The sequence below is a fragment of the Auxenochlorella protothecoides genome (assembly GCF_000733215.1).
Source record: "Auxenochlorella protothecoides strain 0710 unplaced genomic scaffold scaffold82, whole genome shotgun sequence".
NCBI lineage: Eukaryota > Viridiplantae > Chlorophyta > Trebouxiophyceae > Chlorellales > Chlorellaceae > Auxenochlorella > Auxenochlorella protothecoides.
The window spans coordinates 106,291-122,558 of NW_011934215.1; the positions used below are offsets into that span (position 1 = coordinate 106,291).

Genomic DNA, 16,268 nt, shown 5'->3' on the forward strand with positions numbered 1-16,268 from the left:
CAGCACGCGCACGGCCGAGGAGGCCGCCGCGCCCACCTCCAGCGGCGTGCTGCCGCCCAGGTTGTTCACCAGCAGCACGGCGCGGGGGGAGGCGGCGTCCAGCGCGCCGGCGTCGGCCAGATGGCCCACCAGCCGCCCCACGATCTGGTCAAGGGGGGCCAGCGCGGTCTTGTACGCGCCGGGCTCGCCGTGGATGCCCAGGCCCATCTCCATCTCGCCCGCCGCCAGGCGGTCAGAGGGCGGCGCGCCGGGGACGTTGCACGTGGACAGGCTGCAGCCCATGGAGGCCAGGGCCGCCGCCGCGCCGCGCGCCGCAGACGCCACCTCGGACATCGGGCGGCCCTCCGCCGCGGCAGCGCCAGCCACCTGCGATTGTTTCCGGGTCGGGGGATGGATGGGGGTGTGTGTGCGCATGGATGGGCAGACAGCGTCCCCGGCACACACCTCCGAAACGAATTGGTTGGTGGGTGCGCAGGCAGCTCATGAAAAGCTACAGGCTTCTCGTCCCATGGTAAGGTTGTGTCTTCAGGCAGCCCTCCGTCTGTGCCTCCTCATCCAACCCTCTCATCTACGAGTCAGAAAGAACGCGCCTCCCCCCCCCCCCACGCCGCACCTTGTGCACCAGGACTGTCCCGGCGATGCCGCGCCGGTTCTTGACGGTGCCGCCCTCGATGGGCGCGACGTCGTCGGCCACGATCACCATGTCCACGGGGATGCCCTCGACCTTGGCGCGCTCAGCGGCGGCACCAAAATTCAGCCTGGGTGCATGGGAGTGTTTGGGGTGTGGGGTCAGCAGGGGGGTCGGGGGTGCATGGATGCGCATAAGGGGGGGGACCTGGGTGTGGGGAGCGACGCAAGCCCACCGGGTGGCGACAGACGAGGCACCGGGAGGTGCGCCCGAGTGTCTGCTCGCACTCTCCCCAGGCACATGAGGACGAGCACATCTGCACTGAGGGCCCCACGCCATCAACCCCCTCATCCCCCCAGCAGCAAACGCATGCAAGCTGTGCCATGCACCTGTCCCCGGTGTAGTTCATGACGATCAGGACCACGCCCGCGGGCCCGCCCACGGCCCGGATGGCGGCCAGGACTGCGTCCTCGGAGGGGGAAGCAAACACGTCCCCCGCCACGGCAGCGGCCAGCATCCCGGCCCCGACGTACCCCGCCATCGCGGGCTCGTGTCCAGAGCCACCACCTATGTACAGCCGGGGAATGCATATTGACATATACCCTGTGTGCCTCTGGTGCATGTCTGGGGGGGAGATCCGGGGCACGACGCGAACGCACCCCCCCCAGCAGCCTTACCGGAGATGACAGCCACCTTGCTGGCATCGTGGTTGCGATCGTACACTACCTTGGTCTGGTTGAGGAGGAGGGATCGATGGGTGAGTAGGCAGGGCAGTTGCGGTTCATAGGGGACAGCGACTCTCGACCCCCCTCCCGTCACCACCATACGTGGGGATAGCCATCCAGGCGGATGAGGTTTGGGTTGGAGTCGATCAACCCTTCCAGGGACTCCTGCACGAGTTCCTCGATCTTGTTGACAAAGTGCTGCTGCGCCATCGTGCTCAGCTGCCGATAAGGTGCGGGGAGGTGGGTGAGCGGTGTCGTATAGGAGACTGTCGACAGGGCTCTTGAAGCTGGGGACTAGGGAAGTTTTTGTGTGTTGTATTCGAGTACAGAGAATTATATTCTAGTATAAATGTTCCAAACGTGATTTAGCCCCATCAGCAAATAAAAGCTGAGTGTGCAAATTGGTATGCGGTAGGGTTCTCGATGTCCTGCCTTGGGCATGTGATGCACGTGGGCCGGGCGCATGGACAAAACTTTACAGTTTTGACAGTTCCGATAATTGCTTTTGGGCGTGCCGAGAGAGCGCAGCACTGGCGCCCGATGGATCCAAACCGACGCCTAGGCATGGATGTGGGACGCGATAACCCACATCCATACCTTGGTTTAACGTCGGGCGCATGCCACCTGCGGCCGGGCCCACACCGTCCGAGCACCACCCTCACTCACTGCCCGGCCTATGCAAGAATCACTGGTGAAGAGCCTCTCCTTCCCCTGATCCAGCACTTTCCACATGCCTGGAAAAGGGGAATTGATTGCACGCTCGCATGCCACCCCGCCAGGGCCCTCGACCTGCCGTTGAGTCGACCTCGACGGGGGAGGAGCCCGTGCCCAGGAGTTCAGGAGCCACTCCCGCCCTGGGGCCCAGCAGTCGAGGGCACAGGCAGCGAGCGAGAACACGGCAGCCTCCACAGAGGGCACAAGGGTGCGTGCGAGGGGACGCGAATTCCAACCCCACATGCGCCTCTACATGTACGACCACGCCGATGCCGGCGCATGGACGCGGCGGGGCGATGCAGTTCACATCGCATGCCACTCTCCATCCATGTGCAGGCCAGAGACAGGCGCCGGGGAGGCTGAGGCGGAGCTCGCGCGGGTTCGAGCCCCATCAGCCCGTCCCAGGGTTGTTGGCCAGCGGCGCCATAGAGAGGGCAGCGAGGAGAGTCGGCGCTCGGATCATCCGCCATCACAGCGGCAAAGAGGTAGGGAATGTGGGTGCATGCGCATATGGATGTTCGGTCGCCTTTATTGCGCTGCGAGGTACGGGTCGCGGGGCGGGCCGTATGTCGGCTGCTGCCAGGAACCCATCCTGGTTAGCCGGCTCACGCCATGAGGTGAAATGCCCACCCCACGAGCAGGCAGCCATGACCCGGCGCAAGCCTCAGCCTCCCCAGAGGTGAAAATCTGGATGTGTGGAACATTTTCAGGACTGGGATCACGCGTTGCTCGAGGATGACGAAGGGGGGGGTGGCTGTCGGTGTTGTGCCGTCAGCGGGGCAGGGCGGGGGAGGGACTACACATGGCGAATCCATATTGTCCCACTGGTTGGCCATGCCAGCGCAGCTCTCAACCCACTGTTGATGGCGCCTGTCCTTCCCAGGAGGCTGTGCATGTGCCGGGGCCAAGCCCCAGGGGCGCCCCCCAGCTGGGCCCGAGCCTGGCAGTGCCGGCCGCGCTGCCAGTGCAGCAGCAGCAGCGTCAGAAACTGGAGTACCAAGAACCCCTGGTGTGTGGTGCTCTGAAGGCATATGGGCCACGCCTGCCATCAGGCAGATGATTGCAAGGGTGCAGACAGGCCGAACTCACATGATGTCTCTTCCTCACACAGGTTGCATCCCCTGAGCAGGCGGCAGGGGCAGAGGCAGCCTCCCCCAGCGCTGCAGCAGGGGAGGGAGGGGCAGAGGCGGAGGAACCCGCGGGCCCCAGCACCCCTCCCCGTCCCAAAAGGTGAGGCCCAAGGCCACTTTCTTTGGTGGAGCAGGTTGATCTGCATGCGGGGCGGCTTGGAGGGGCTGATCCTGCCCAGTGGCCGTGACCATCCAGCGGGACCTGCTCATAGATGTTGACATCCCTCTCTTGCTCACTTTGCAGTGCATTTTTTTACTACCTGGAAGCCTTCAAGGACCAATGGAGGGTGAGCATCCTCGCAGTGTGCCCGTCGGCGTTTGTGGTTGAGGGGGGGTGGGTGGCGAGCAGAGCAGACTGTGTTGCATCAGAGCATGTGAGGAACCAGCCTGTGCCCGCCCTGCCAATGGGAAGAGGTTCCAGGGCCATGGAGCATCATGCCCACTTCCCTCTGCTCCCTCCTTTCCACCAGGCGGAGCACCCGCGCGCGACCCCTCAGGTCAAGACGCTCTCGCAGCTAGCTTCCGTCTCCTGGCGGGCCATGACTGGTGTGTGGGCGGTGGTGGTGAGGAGGAGGTGTGGGCGTGGGAAGGGGCACAGTGCGCACCGCCCCCGTATGCTTTCCTGTGCCTCCAGGTGGCAAGCAAGTGTGGGGGGGGCTCCGAGGCCCCCAGGCTGGCCGGGGGTGAACCCGCCAAGCCTTTTGTTGCCCTCCCGCGGCCAGGAATGCATGGCCGCTCAAACGCTCCTGCCAGACCCATGACCCCCCCCTCCCAATCGCACCCCCACGCTCTGCAGAGGAGCAGCGCGCCCCCTTCCAGGCTGCCACGGACGCGGCAAAGGCGGCGTACCGGGAGCACCAGCAGGCGGAGCGGGAGCGCGAGGCGGAGGCCGCGGCGTCCGCGGCCGACAAGGAGCGCGAAGGCACGCCCGGGGCGGGCGGGTTGCCCCCGCCGCGCGGCAGTCAGCGCCCCAGTCGCCCCACCGCGGTCCGCGCCTCGCTCTCCGGCCTGCTGGCGCTGGGGACGCCCCCCGAGGCGAGCGGCGCGGGGCGCCGCGCGTTCAACTCTCCGCCGGGGGTCCCGGCGCGGGGGGCGCCCGGCGCGCCGGCGCCGCAACCCCTGAGCCCGGGCGGCGCGGAGGGGCGCGAGACCTCTCCCCCGCTGCCGGGCCTGGTCCTACCCCCGGGCACCCGCGCCGCCCGCTCGCGCGTCGGTGGCACGCAGCGCCCCGCAGCAGCCCTCCCTGCAGCAGCCCTCCCTGCCTCAGCCCCCCCCCGCGCAGCAGCCCCCCCCGCCACATCCAGTCCCAGCGCCCCCGCCCTCCCCAGCGGTGCGGCGAGAGCGGCGCCGCCCGGCGGCGACGCCCCGCTCGCGTCGCGGCCGCGGTCCGCCTCCCCGCCCGGCGGCGCAGGCGAGACCGCCGGCGTGGGGCCCATCCCCGTCTTCCGCGGCCGGGTGCTGTACGAGGCCCCCGCGCGTGGCACCGCCTCCGCCGCGGAGGCGGAGACCTCGGTGGGCAGCGGCCCGTTCTCCGGCGCGCGGCGCGGCGCGCGCTCGCTGCAGCCGCCCGCGCAGGCGCGCGGGGGGGCGGCCTCGCCCTTCCAGCCGTACCTGCGGGAGGAGGCCTCCACGCCGCCCACGGCGACGTCGGGCGACGGCCCGGCCTCCGCCCTGCTGCGCTACCTGCAGACCATGGAGGCCGCGACCCAGGGTCAGAGCGTGGCCCGGTCCCCCCCCCGCGGCGGAGGGCCCCTCGCAGCGGCAGCAGGCCCCCGGTGGCGCCGCCGGCGGCCGAGCGGGGCCGCCGGAGCGCACGCCGTCGCCCACCTTCCCCGTCACCGCGCTGCCGGCCACCACCCCCGTGGTCGCGCCCGCCACGCCCCTGCCGCCCAGCCCGCTGCAGCTGCTGCTGGCGGCGCACGCGCACATTGCGGCGCGGGCGGCCGAGGCCGCGCTGGAGGCCGGTCGCACGGCGGGCAGCGCGGTGGGGGCCGGGCCGGCGACGCGGGCGGCGCAGGAGGCGCCGGCGCAGGAGGTGTCGGGCACGGGCAGCCGGGCCACGACCCCGGGCTCGGTGATCCAGCGCCAGCTCAGCGTGCGCAGCAGGGAGTCCCAGGCCATGCGGGACGCGGCGGCGCAGGGCGCGGGGGAGCCGGCCGGGCGGCGAGGGTCGGGGCGGGGCAGGCCTGCAGGCCGGGGCGCCGCATGAAAGGCCACCGACCAGGCCCCAACGCCGGCCTGGCCTGTTCCAACGCTGCTGGGCGTCCGTGCTGGCCAAGGAAGAATAGTGGCTTGGGGGCCCCTGGGCCCTCGTCGAACCATCCCCTCGTGCGTCACAGTACCACGCTCTCCTGCTCCATCACCCCCCACCCTGCACTCTGCTTACGCCTTCAAACCTCTGCACCACCTTGTACTAGCATGCTCCGGTTGGGTCCCAGCCCCAGACTATTGCAGGCCGGGACCCCGAAACTCCCACCTGCTGAAACCAGTGCAGGTGCGGCCCGCAGCCATCACCGGTGCATGCCCAGCCCCGTCCCCCATTGTTCCTTAGCTCTAGGTCAGAACGTCGTGCTCAGACTTTCAAACCCCCCTTCCACTCAATGTTACGTAAACGGTGCACACCTGCAGTATGTAATAGGTTACTGCTACGACTCGCTGCCGACCCGGCATGCAATGCAGGCCCAACACAAGGCCCGTGGTGAGGATGGAGCAGGCTTCGACGAGTGTGCGCAGGCACATTGTTTGGGGCCATGCCCTGCCAGTGCACCCACTTTCCCATCTGGGGCATGGCGACGCGGCGGCATGCTCCCCAACCCCTTCATAGTCATCAGGAACGAGCTGTCCCCACTGGAGGCCGTCCATGCTACACAAGTGGTAGAATGGTGGGGAGCGAGGAAGATCCTCGCCATCACATGCCGCTACAGGAGGGTGCGTTGGGCCGCCGAGAGGCGGTAGGCCGCCACGAACCCGGTCAGGAACCAGCAGGCGCAGCAGAGGAGCGTGATGGGCGGCCGTCTGCTGCCCAGGGCCGCGACGTACGCCCATGCCAGCTGGAGAGGAGAAGGAGGGGGGGAAGGGAGGGAGGGGTGGTGGTGCAAGGAAGGTCGCCAGCAAATGACAAGACAAAGGAGGATCTACAAATGTGGCACAGGCGCCGAGACCAGCAAGGGCATGAGCATGGACAGCTGCCGTGCCTGCAAAAGCCCTTACAACAACAGCTTCTCACCGGGAAGAGTACGGAGAAGACCACCTTCCTCTGCAGGGCTGGTTGGTCCTGAAGAGGGAAAGGAGGGGTAGAGACTGTTGGTGCAAGGAATCAAGCTAGCTTGAAATAGGAATGGAACTTTTAACATTGCAGGCAAGCAAGCTGGCCCTCACTTCTGCCTCGCAGGCACCGATCCCCCTTCCAGAGCCTGGGCTGGGTGGACAAGGATTTCCCATGCCCTCCCTTGCAACCCACCTGGGAGTAAAACCACCAGACAGCCAGGGCAAGCACTGCCGCTGAGATGTGCAGTCCAGATTTACTGGAGGGCCGTTCGGTGAGAAGCGGCCCCTGCTTGCGTGCATCTGCATCGAAGGGACCCCCTCCTTCACCAAGTCGCTGGTGCGTCAGCTCCAGCTCCGACTGTGAGTAGGGAAGGGGATTGCTGTTGCAAGAGCGTGCAAGGTGTGGCCTGGACGGCATGGAGCGCCATGCAGGCGGGCTTCATGCCAGTGACGTGAAGCATGCGGCACTCGACAGCTCAGACCGTATGTACCAACACAACTCACCATCACTCCATGGCGGGGCATGGGAGCCAGCCCCTTGGATTGCTCCCTTACACAGGTCGCCATACAGCCCTGCATGAACGCTCCCCCCCTCCCCCGTCCAGCACTTCCCAACTCTCACCAGCGTAGATTTGAGTTTTCGGAGGGCTTTTCGCTTGTCCTGATTGTTGGCATCAAGCTTGTCCTGCAACTCCTGCTCAAGGATGCAGGAGACACAGAGGGGTGTCAACACACAGCCACGGAACGCGGGGTCTAGGGGCCATATGGATGAGATGTACAAGCTCTTCCCATGCATGCACATGGGTTTGCCCCGCACTCTGTGGGCTGGCGCACACCGTCCCTGCCCCTGCTCACCCTGATGGTCGTTCGGAAGGCATCCTCCCGGGAGTGCATGTGCTCCACGATGTTACCCAGCTCCTGGTACTGACAGGCAAGGGAACAGGCAGGTTCCAGCCATGCCAGGTAGGTGGAGGCAGGCAGCAACATGCACTGGGTGTCAGGGAGGGCAGTGCCGGTGCCCTTGTCTACTACTGGAGGATGCCCCATCTCGCCCATCATCCATGTCATGATCGCAGCATGTCACCTTGGAGTAGGGCAGGAACCCGGTTGGGGTCGCGCCCAGGTATGAGAGGGCGGAGAGCAGGAGGCCAGACCACCAGGAGGCCCAGGCGAGGAGGAGGCGCCAGGGCGACAGAGCTACCGCCAAGCTGCCAGCAAGGCCCCGTCGCAGCAAGGAGCTCAGGGCACTTCTCTGGGACCTCGAAGATTGGGACAGGCCCAACAAGGTTGTGGTGCCTTCACTGTACCCTGAAGCGCCCGTCACCTCGCTGCGCTCCATTCGCCGGAAGTGCCGTGCCGGAGCGCTGCAAATGGGGCTGTGACAGGACTCGGGGCGTCTACGGATGCAGAAGAGCTATTGTATAATTTACGAGCGCATTAGAGTGGAGTAATGTGCCGTCTGTCGCGCCATGTCATTCCTGCGACCGGAGTCGTGCACTTTCGTTTCCAGGCTTGTTCAGGCGCGCTCCGGTGTGTCCCTCGGCCTGGCAGCTGTGCCAGGAGCAATGGGTCTTGAGTGCATGTTGCTCGGCAGCACAACGGAACACATGTCTTACATGTCAGTCTCCTGGCTGCATGGCTCCATCCCTTTCCTGGGCAGTCAACATGTCACGCACTGGATGCTGCACCACTGGACGGCACCACCTTGCCGTCCTCTGCATCTGTCACAAGGGCCTGCACCAGGGTCTGCGCCACCTCCTGGGCGGAGGCAGGGCCTTCCCTGCGCGGCTCGATGATGACATAATTGAGGCCATCGTAGATCTTGAAGTGGTCCACTGCTTCCCCGGCGCCCAGCAGAACAAACTTCTCGACAGAAAGCCCAGCAGCCGCCCTGACCAGGTTAACCGTGCCCTGTGAGGCGTCGGTCACAGATCCAGGTGATTGAGTGCCAATCGGTGGGTTTGAGATGCAGAACCATTCCTTGCGTCAGGTACAATGCGTGATAGGTGGGGATGCTGTCGCAATGAAGCGTGAATCGCCCTGCCCTTCAAGGAAAGCTGCCATGACCAGTGTGGAAGCACACCCAACTTCGTGGTCTACTCACCAGGGTGCCGCCAGAGGACGTGCCAGGCTCAGCAATGCTGCCCAGGGTGGAGACCACCGCCTGCAGTCCATCGATTCCAGCCATGGCTGCATCTATCTGATCCGCCCTGGCTGCGTCGGCCTTCACGACGATGGCGCCCATTCCCTCGATGTGCTCCCTGTGCATGAGCAGGGGGGAGGATACTGGGCTGGATGGGGGCTGGGTGAGGTCACAAGTGTGGAGAGACCGCATGGGACCCCAGCGCTCAATCTCCTTTCATACATCTATTACAGCGACAAGCTCAGACGTTGGAAGGAAAGCAAGACGCAGAAATTATGAGGGACCTGCTGCTGTAACTCTTGCTCCCATGCTCCCAGCCCTGCCTCGTGCAAGCACACCTGTTGTCCTCTGCCTGCTGAAGATGCCACACCCAGGCTCCTTGGTCCCGCAAGAGCCGCGTGACTTCGAGTGCTACATCACTCTCCCCCGCGACCAGGATGCTGGCATTGTCCGGGCAGATGGCAGCCCTAGGCACAGCACTCCGGCGACCTCTCCGCGACAGGAGGGGGAGCCTCCCTTGGAAGTAGCCACCACTGGTGGCTGCAGTCCTGCTTGCAGCGAGATGTGAAGGGGATGGTTGACACCGTGTGGGCTGGATGGGGGTGAAGGGCGACACACAACCATGGCGAATCGTGGGGGGATGGATATGGCTCCCTCCCCGCTCACATAGGCCGGGAAGTGCTTCGAGCAGGGCTGCCCGATTGTGTTGCCCTTATACTTGAGCTCACAGACATACACATTGCGAGCGACATGGTGCAGACTCAATTCAGGTCATCAACGAAACATCAATAGATCATCAATGTCCCCGTTGCGACATGCTGCTCGTCAGTGATGCATCAAAGCGAATGCAGAAAGAAGATAAGAAGCGAAAGCGATCGGTGCATGCTGTGCTGTGCCGAAAGCCTGTCCCGGCAAGCAAAGGGTTTCGACAGCGAAGTCAAGCACAGGCGCCCATTGTCGGCATACAGACTGGAACAGATTCAGCAATCTTGGACTCAAAAGTGAAGTTGCATCTGAAGGTTTCCAGTAATCAGGTTCTACACTGGGCTTCATTGTTTCAACCCGCCCGACGCCAGACGTGCCAATGGGTGGCAAGAGCGCAACACACCATGCACAGGCAGTAGCGATGGAGGCTATACAGCGTAAACTGTGAGTACTCGATGCCAGTCCTTGCATCTGGTTTCAGCTCGCCCTTGCACATCAGCCTATTTCTTCTCGCACCCTGCTGACAGGACTGATCAGGTCCGAAGTATACAAGAAGCTCTTCACTCCGGATCATCGCCGAAAGTCGTTTCAGAGCTGGTAGAGGATCTGGGTACCCGAGCTCGTATCCTGCAGAGCATGCGCGGCGACCTTGATGTCCTGCACAGGCGCCTCAAGTACGTTTGATCGGTTGTCATTCATCATGTGCTCCTGACCTCGCTTCAGTTCATGCAGCAGAGACAATCGCTTTCGTCACACACTCCTGGATGCAGGTCTATGCGCCAGCAGCTACAAACTCGGCACCCCTGGGCGTTTGAGGCAGATGCGGGCACCACCCGTGGATCCCCTGGCCCTGCCACCCTGGCAGCATTAGATGCAGAGTCCGCGGTGCAGGCTGTCAATGCATGGGGCAGAGAAGCAGTCTGGGCATGGAAATGAGGCAGTACCAATAACAATCAATCCTCAAGCGGTGCAGAATGTGGCAACTTTGTCCAAGAGGGGTGTGGGGGTGAGTGATCAAGGGAAGCATGTCGTCATGCAAGGGGTTATGCACTGTGCCTCAAACAGCAGTCAATGCCTTGCGCCGTGCCAGTCACACTCCAGGAACAGGTAGAGACAGAGTACTGAGCGGCTGGCTGTCATGCAGTCATGTCAAGGAGGCGATGGGGCATGGAATTCGCCTGTGCATCACCCACAGGGCCAACCGGCTTGCAACATAGTCTCAGAAGCTTTGAGGGGAGAGGCACCGACCTTCCCCACATAACCCCCCAGTCTAAAGAATCTGGAGCTCGGGAAGGGTCTCTCGGAGCAGCCTCTCACTGGCGGGTCCCACCACCATCACAGAGCGCTCCTTTGGCTGGCCTGGCACCCCCGCATATGTGTGCGTCGGGAGCGAGATGCGTCTGGTCGGGCGGGGTGGGGGGAAGGAGCAGAGGTCAGTGGGAGGCACATGACACACTTGCATTGTGAAATGTAAGGGGATCTCACCACCTCAGCCCACCGAGCAGCGGCTTGTGCGTTCAGCAGTGCCTCCTCGCTGGCAGCTCCAAGCACTAGTAGGGATCGCCCATGCAGGTCCTGTGCAGGGGTAAGGTAAGGAATCCGATGGGTATCTGGATCACATAAGGCACAGCATTCCTAATAAGCGCAACCCTGACACATTAACTGCTCAGCGTCTATGGCCACGGATACCACTTACCCATGCTTTCAAGTATTCGTCCCTACGCTTCCACAGCTTCTTGAACATGCCCAGCATCGTCCATGCGACGCCTCTGGTCATGTGAGCCTCATTCTGCCACGAGACGACGTGAGAGCGGGAGACGAATCAAGTTCAAAGCACCTGGTCAAGCGCCATCACTTATAGTCTGCCCTCTTATGCGGACAAGGTTGAACAACAAATGAAAATTACTGAAATACTGGCAGCCTTGATCAGCGCCGCCCCCCCCCCCTCACACCTGAACACATCTCTCACCATTGATGGCAGGTCAGTTCTGAGTACAACGGCCATTCTCAGCATGTCCCCGCCCTCCCCAGACAGGGTCCTTGCCGAAGAGCCGGGCTTCATTGGGGAAGGGGCTCCAGCTGCGGTAACATGGCGCGAGGGTGGTCTGCGCAGCTTTCCTAGAAGAACACAGTATGCAATGGGTCCATGCCATGCTGCAAGTGTTTCGCATGACAACTCACAGGAGGGCGCCGATGGGTACAAACTCGAGAGGCTAGAATCGCTCCATGTCCGTCCCATATGGCCGTGGCCAGACCCCGCATGGCCGTTGCTCGGATGTGGGTGGGCAGACCTCCTCCCCACGGCATACCCGATGCACAACCCCGTTGTCAGCGCAGCTGCTCCTGCCACAAGCAGGGCCGGCCCCGACCCTTCCGAGGCAACAATTTGAGGGTTCCATTGTGGCATGGTACCCCACGAGCGCATGTAAGCTATAAGCTCGTGTAATGCTAGACTGCAAGGGTCCGAGGTGCGGATTCACAGGACAGAGTGGCGATCACCGAAACTTTGCATGCATCAGTGCTTGTAGGAAATCACTTCATGAACTATGCATGTGCAGGAGGCCGATGCCTTGTGACGGGATTCAAGGGAAGGGGACGTAGCCTGTGTACTCGGCAGGAAGGCACGCTGTCATGAGCATCTTCCCGCCGGCCCGCGCGCACAAGTGTCGCCCCACTCTGGGCGCGACGGAGACTGCCAATGAATGGCCTTCCCACCATGACCAGTCCAGCCCACGCCGCTGCCCTGGCACTCAGCTATGAACATGATATCCATACACTCCGTTCATTCAGCTTCCTGATTTGTCGCTGTGCGCGAGCTTGCCAGGCAAACAGAGTGCCATGGCAGGGCGCGACTTCCGGGAACTGGGCGGAATCTCCTCCGAGACGCTGGCCGTCCTGGACAAACTGGGATTCCGCACGGCTACGCCCGTGCAAGAGGCCACCATTCCTCTTTTTGCTGGCCACAAGGACGTGGCAGTGGACGCATGCACCGGCTCGGGCAAGACTCTGGCCTTCCTGATCCCTCTCATCGAGAAGATGAGGCGTCTCGAGGAGCCCCTGACGATACATCAGGTGGGTGGCGGGCCGGGCATCGCGAGGTAGCGGCCCTGGGGTTGGCAAGTGTGCAGTCCTGCGCTGTGCTCCTTGCTGTCCTGAATCGGGATTGTCCTGCACATACCCTGCACCACAATCTCTGTGCCCTCACCGCCACCGATGCTTACACCCGTGGCATTCAGGTGGGTGCGGTGGTGGTGTCCCCGACGCGCGAGCTGGCGCGTCAGATATACAGCGTCGCCCAACCGTTCATCGCATCGGTGCCCTGGCTGAAGGCCGCCCTGCTTGTCGGAGGAAGGTGTGTGGGGGTCCGGGGGTGGCAGAGGTGCTTGACAGCAAGCATGTTATTGCTGCTGGTGCATTAATACCTCACATGGCCAGATGCGGGGAGTCCACCACTGCTCAGAGTCGTGTGCCTGGTCCGCCATGGTGAGGAGCCATGATACACTTGCCGCGGCACATCGAGGCTCGCCAGCCCCTCTGGACGCCCATGCCTTCCCAAACATACACACTGCAGCGACCCTGCCAACGACGTGGCCCAGCTGCGCGACGGCGGCAGCAACGTCCTGATTGGCACGCCAGGGCGGCTGGACGACATACGCCAGCGCTGCGCCGCCTGGCTGGAGGTCAAGACGGGTGAGGTGTCGCTCGATTCAGAGCCCAGAGCCACAGGGTCTGAAGCTCATGACCCAAGAGAAGCGCATGGTCTGGAGCACCGTCCTCTGCCAGGAGACAGCGACAAGATATGCCTTTTCACCATCCTCCCCCTTCCTTCCTTTCCTATGTGCAGTGGAGATCCTGGTGCTGGACGAGGCGGATCGCCTGCTGGACATGGGATTCAAGGTCCAGCTGGACGCCATCATCTCCGCCCTCCCCCGCCAGCGAAGGACAGGTCAGCGCGGGAGAATGTTGGAGATGAACGCCGGAGATTCATGACAGCCGAGCAGTATTGCATTCCAATGAAGGCTGTCGCCTGCGACTGTAGTTCGCAGTTCAACCTCCTCCATACCCCCCAACCCCAACCAAAATCAGGCCTGTTCAGCGCCACGCAGACCGAGGCCGTCCAGGCCCTGGCGAGGGCGGGCCTGCGCAACGCCGTGCGCGTCAACGTCGCGGTGTCTCGCGCGGCCGCCGCCCCGCGGCCCGATGTGGAGGGCGTCGCCGAGGCGGCGGGCTGGGAAGCGGAGCTCCAGAGGGATGAGCTGGAGCAGCGGACGCCGGGCACGCTCTCCATCTGCTACCACATTGTGGAGGCCGTCGACAAGCTTGCTGTCCTGGCCCACTTCCTGCAGGTCAGGGTATTGATGAGGGGGGGAGGGTTGGCTGGCAGGGTCAGGCTGAGCTGGGTTGCATGTTCATGATCAGCATCGGACTGCGCGATTGGACGTATTGCAGTGCCGTGTGGCATCATTGAAGTGTTTCAGTTACGTGGCCCTATGCACCCTCCTCACTGTCCCTCCCTGCAACACCCCCCACCCCCCCGCCCATCCACCCACGCCAACGCACAGGCCCACCCCGACAGCAAGATCATCGTCTACTTCCTGACCTGCGCCTGCGTGGATCACGCCCTGCTGGCGCTGGGCCTGCTGCCCGGCACGCGCGGCCTGGTCGTCAGCGCGCTGCACGGTCGCATGAAGCAGGCGGCGCGAGAGGCGGTGCTGGAGGCCTACGCGGCCGCCACCACCGGCGTGCTGCTCTGCACCGACGTGGCGGCGCGCGGGCTGGACATCCCCGACGTACACTGGATCGTGCAGGCCGACCCGCCCCAGGACCCCGCCGCCTTCATCCACCGGGTGGGGCGGACCGCACGCATGGGCCGCTCAGGTACATGGTGGGAGGGGGCGGGGAGGTTGGTGGCAGTGGTGAGTGTATGCGTGTGTGATCACGCTTCCTGCCGGCAGGTGGAAGGGCCGGGCTGAAGGCCTCCTTCCAGCCGGCACTCGAGGCGTGCCTGGATACACCACTCGCCGCGTTTCTCCCAGTGCGATCCTTGCCCGACCCACAACTCATCAAGTCCATCCCCCCTCTCCTCTCATGCCAGGCGACGCGCTGCTGCTGCTTATGCCGCATGAGGATTCCTACGTGGACTTCCTGGGGGTGCGCAAGGTGCCCCTCCGCCCCGCGACCCCGGCGGTGCTGGGTACCGCGGCCGCGGATGGCGCCGCCACCAACGCGCGGCTGCGGGCCGCCGCGGAGGCCGACCGCGCTTTCATGGAGGCCGGGGTCAAGGCCTTTGTGTCGTACGTGCGCGGGTACAAGGAGCACCACTGCCGCTACATCTTCAGGATACAGGTGGGTGAGGGTGGTGTGTTTCTGAATAGGGTGTTGGGTCGGGAGGCGAACAACGGCGCTGGCCAGGCAGCCAAGAAATCTGTGGCGTGGGAGAGTCGTCTGGGCACAGGCCCGCAGCACCAGGGGGTAGCTTCTTCGAGCTCACAGAGCCTGCACCTGGCCGAGGCCCACTGAGCTCGCGGCTGCAATTTGTTCGGCCACACCCATTCCACAACTCTCTCCCCAGGATGTCCCCTTGGGCCAGCTGGCGACCGCGTTTGGGCTGCTCAGGCTGCCTGGCATGCCGGAGGTGAAGAAGGCGGGAATCAGGTTGGCCGGCTTCGAGCCCTCCGCCATAGATGTGGACAGCAGTGAGCAGGGTTTGTTGGCGGGTGGTGATGCGCAGGGGATCGAGTTGGGTCGTGGTGGCAGCTGTCTTGAGACATTGCTGCCGAGGACAACATCTGTGCAGAGCATCCCATCTTGTGGGTGCTGTGCGGCCTGAGCGTCGTGTCGATAGCTGCCACTCGTTGTGATCCCAGAAATGTGCACCCATTGCCCTTGTGATTTCCCACCACCAACACGTTACAGCCCCCTGCACCCACCCCACCCTCACCATCCACAGTCAAGTTCAATGACAAGGCGCGGGAGAAGCAGCGGCAGGCACTGCTGAAGAAGCGGGAGGCGGAGGGGCCGCGGGAGTCCGCCAAGGCAGCCCACCGCGCGGCGCAGCAGGCCGCCCGCCAGGCGGCTGCTCGCCAGGCGACCGAGGCGGTGGGGGCGGGGGCACGGCTGACGGCCGCCAAGCGGCGTGCACTCGAGGCGGCGGATGAGGCGGAGGAGTTGGCTACCGAGTACACCATGCTGAAGAAGCTGCGGCGGGGAAAGATCTCCCAGGTTGGTTTGGGGGAGTTGGGGAGTGCTTGGAGGTCAGTCTTTAGAAGTGTTTCCTGCGGTAGGAAGGCCAAGGGACGCAAGTGATGGCGGGACGAGGTGCCCGGCGGTGTGAGGTGCGGGTGCGATCCTGGGACCAGTGTCCCCGGCATGCAGGAGTGTCGAGGTTTTCTGTCTTGGGGTATGCGCAAGACCACACCAGCACATGATGGATCAGTCCAGAAGCCAAAGACTCCTCACGACCTCTGTCCTCTCCAACCTGCAGCACGAGTTCGATGTTGTGCTGGGCATGTCGGACGATAGCGATGCAGAGGTGAAGGAGAGTGTACCTGCCCCGGCCCCCAAGCGCAAGCTGGCGACGGCACTCCAGAAGCGAGCCGCGAAGCTCAAGCGCAAACAGAAGCGGAGGGCTGGCAGCAAGGGCGAGGCATAGATGTTGAAGCTCCAGTGCCATGCACATCAATGTACTTTCTGGCTTGTTCTCTCGACTACCATATGTATTCTCAGTGCTCTTCCCTCCTCCCTTGTGCTCATTTCTCCCAATCAGCATGGGCCTCATCGTTCTTACACAAAATTGAAGCTACGCAAAACTGCCATCACCCCAAAGCTCACGGGGAGGACCAATGGGAACCAAGGAAGAATGCACAGCTGGATCAAACCGACTCTGGCTGCCTGGCTGGCCACCCGCCTGACATCTTCACAGGGCGATCAGTGAGCGAGCAGAGCATCTTGAATGG

The 16,268-nt window shown here is 63.6% G+C and overlaps 6 protein-coding genes across 6 annotated transcripts in view; 3 read left to right on the forward strand and 3 right to left on the reverse strand.

The window, feature by feature from the left end:
* The window catches only part of F751_6117 (Putative 3,4-dihydroxy-2-butanone kinase), a gene marked incomplete at both ends in the record, with an annotated part of 3,252 nt that extends 1,689 nt beyond the window's left edge, over positions 1-1,563 (reverse strand). Inside the window, 6 exons of the mRNA XM_011399751.1 lie at positions 1-271; positions 332-366; positions 614-758; positions 1,018-1,195; positions 1,306-1,360; positions 1,456-1,563. Of these exons, the coding sequence (XP_011398053.1) occupies positions 1-271; positions 332-366; positions 614-758; positions 1,018-1,195; positions 1,306-1,360; positions 1,456-1,563 (792 nt within the window). The remainder of the gene's footprint in view (positions 272-331; positions 367-613; positions 759-1,017; positions 1,196-1,305; positions 1,361-1,455) is intronic.
* A 1,018-nt stretch (positions 1,564-2,581) lies between these two features.
* F751_6118 (hypothetical protein) lies at positions 2,582-5,680 on the forward strand (the record flags this gene model as incomplete). Its single annotated transcript, XM_011399752.1, has 5 exons — positions 2,582-2,662; positions 3,197-3,297; positions 3,442-3,484; positions 3,668-3,743; positions 5,652-5,680. 5 exons carry the CDS (start codon positions 2,582-2,584, stop codon positions 5,678-5,680), a joined length of 330 nt encoding a protein of 109 aa, XP_011398054.1.
* A 435-nt stretch (positions 5,681-6,115) lies between these two features.
* Positions 6,116-7,451, reverse strand: F751_6119 (hypothetical protein; the record flags this gene model as incomplete). The annotated part of the gene is made up of 5 exons (XM_011399753.1): positions 6,116-6,247; positions 6,424-6,471; positions 6,658-6,822; positions 7,087-7,158; positions 7,320-7,451. The coding sequence occupies 5 exons, from the start codon at positions 7,449-7,451 to the stop codon at positions 6,116-6,118; spliced, it is 549 nt and encodes a 182-aa protein (XP_011398055.1).
* A 681-nt stretch (positions 7,452-8,132) lies between these two features.
* Positions 8,133-8,652, reverse strand: F751_6120 (hypothetical protein; the record flags this gene model as incomplete). Its single annotated transcript, XM_011399754.1, has 2 exons — positions 8,133-8,375; positions 8,569-8,652. The coding sequence occupies 2 exons, from the start codon at positions 8,650-8,652 to the stop codon at positions 8,133-8,135; spliced, it is 327 nt and encodes a 108-aa protein (XP_011398056.1).
* A 2,555-nt stretch (positions 8,653-11,207) lies between these two features.
* Positions 11,208-11,702, forward strand: F751_6121 (hypothetical protein; the record flags this gene model as incomplete). Its single annotated transcript, XM_011399755.1, has 1 exon — positions 11,208-11,702. The coding sequence occupies one exon, from the start codon at positions 11,208-11,210 to the stop codon at positions 11,700-11,702; it is 495 nt and encodes a 164-aa protein (XP_011398057.1).
* A 448-nt stretch (positions 11,703-12,150) lies between these two features.
* On the forward strand, positions 12,151-15,964 carry F751_6122 (DEAD-box ATP-dependent RNA helicase 18; the record flags this gene model as incomplete). The annotated part of the gene is made up of 10 exons (XM_011399756.1): positions 12,151-12,384; positions 12,549-12,664; positions 12,884-13,002; positions 13,157-13,258; positions 13,399-13,658; positions 13,875-14,190; positions 14,408-14,658; positions 14,885-15,008; positions 15,263-15,534; positions 15,797-15,964. The coding sequence occupies 10 exons, from the start codon at positions 12,151-12,153 to the stop codon at positions 15,962-15,964; spliced, it is 1,962 nt and encodes a 653-aa protein (XP_011398058.1).
* Between the last annotated feature and the right edge of the window lie 304 nt (positions 15,965-16,268).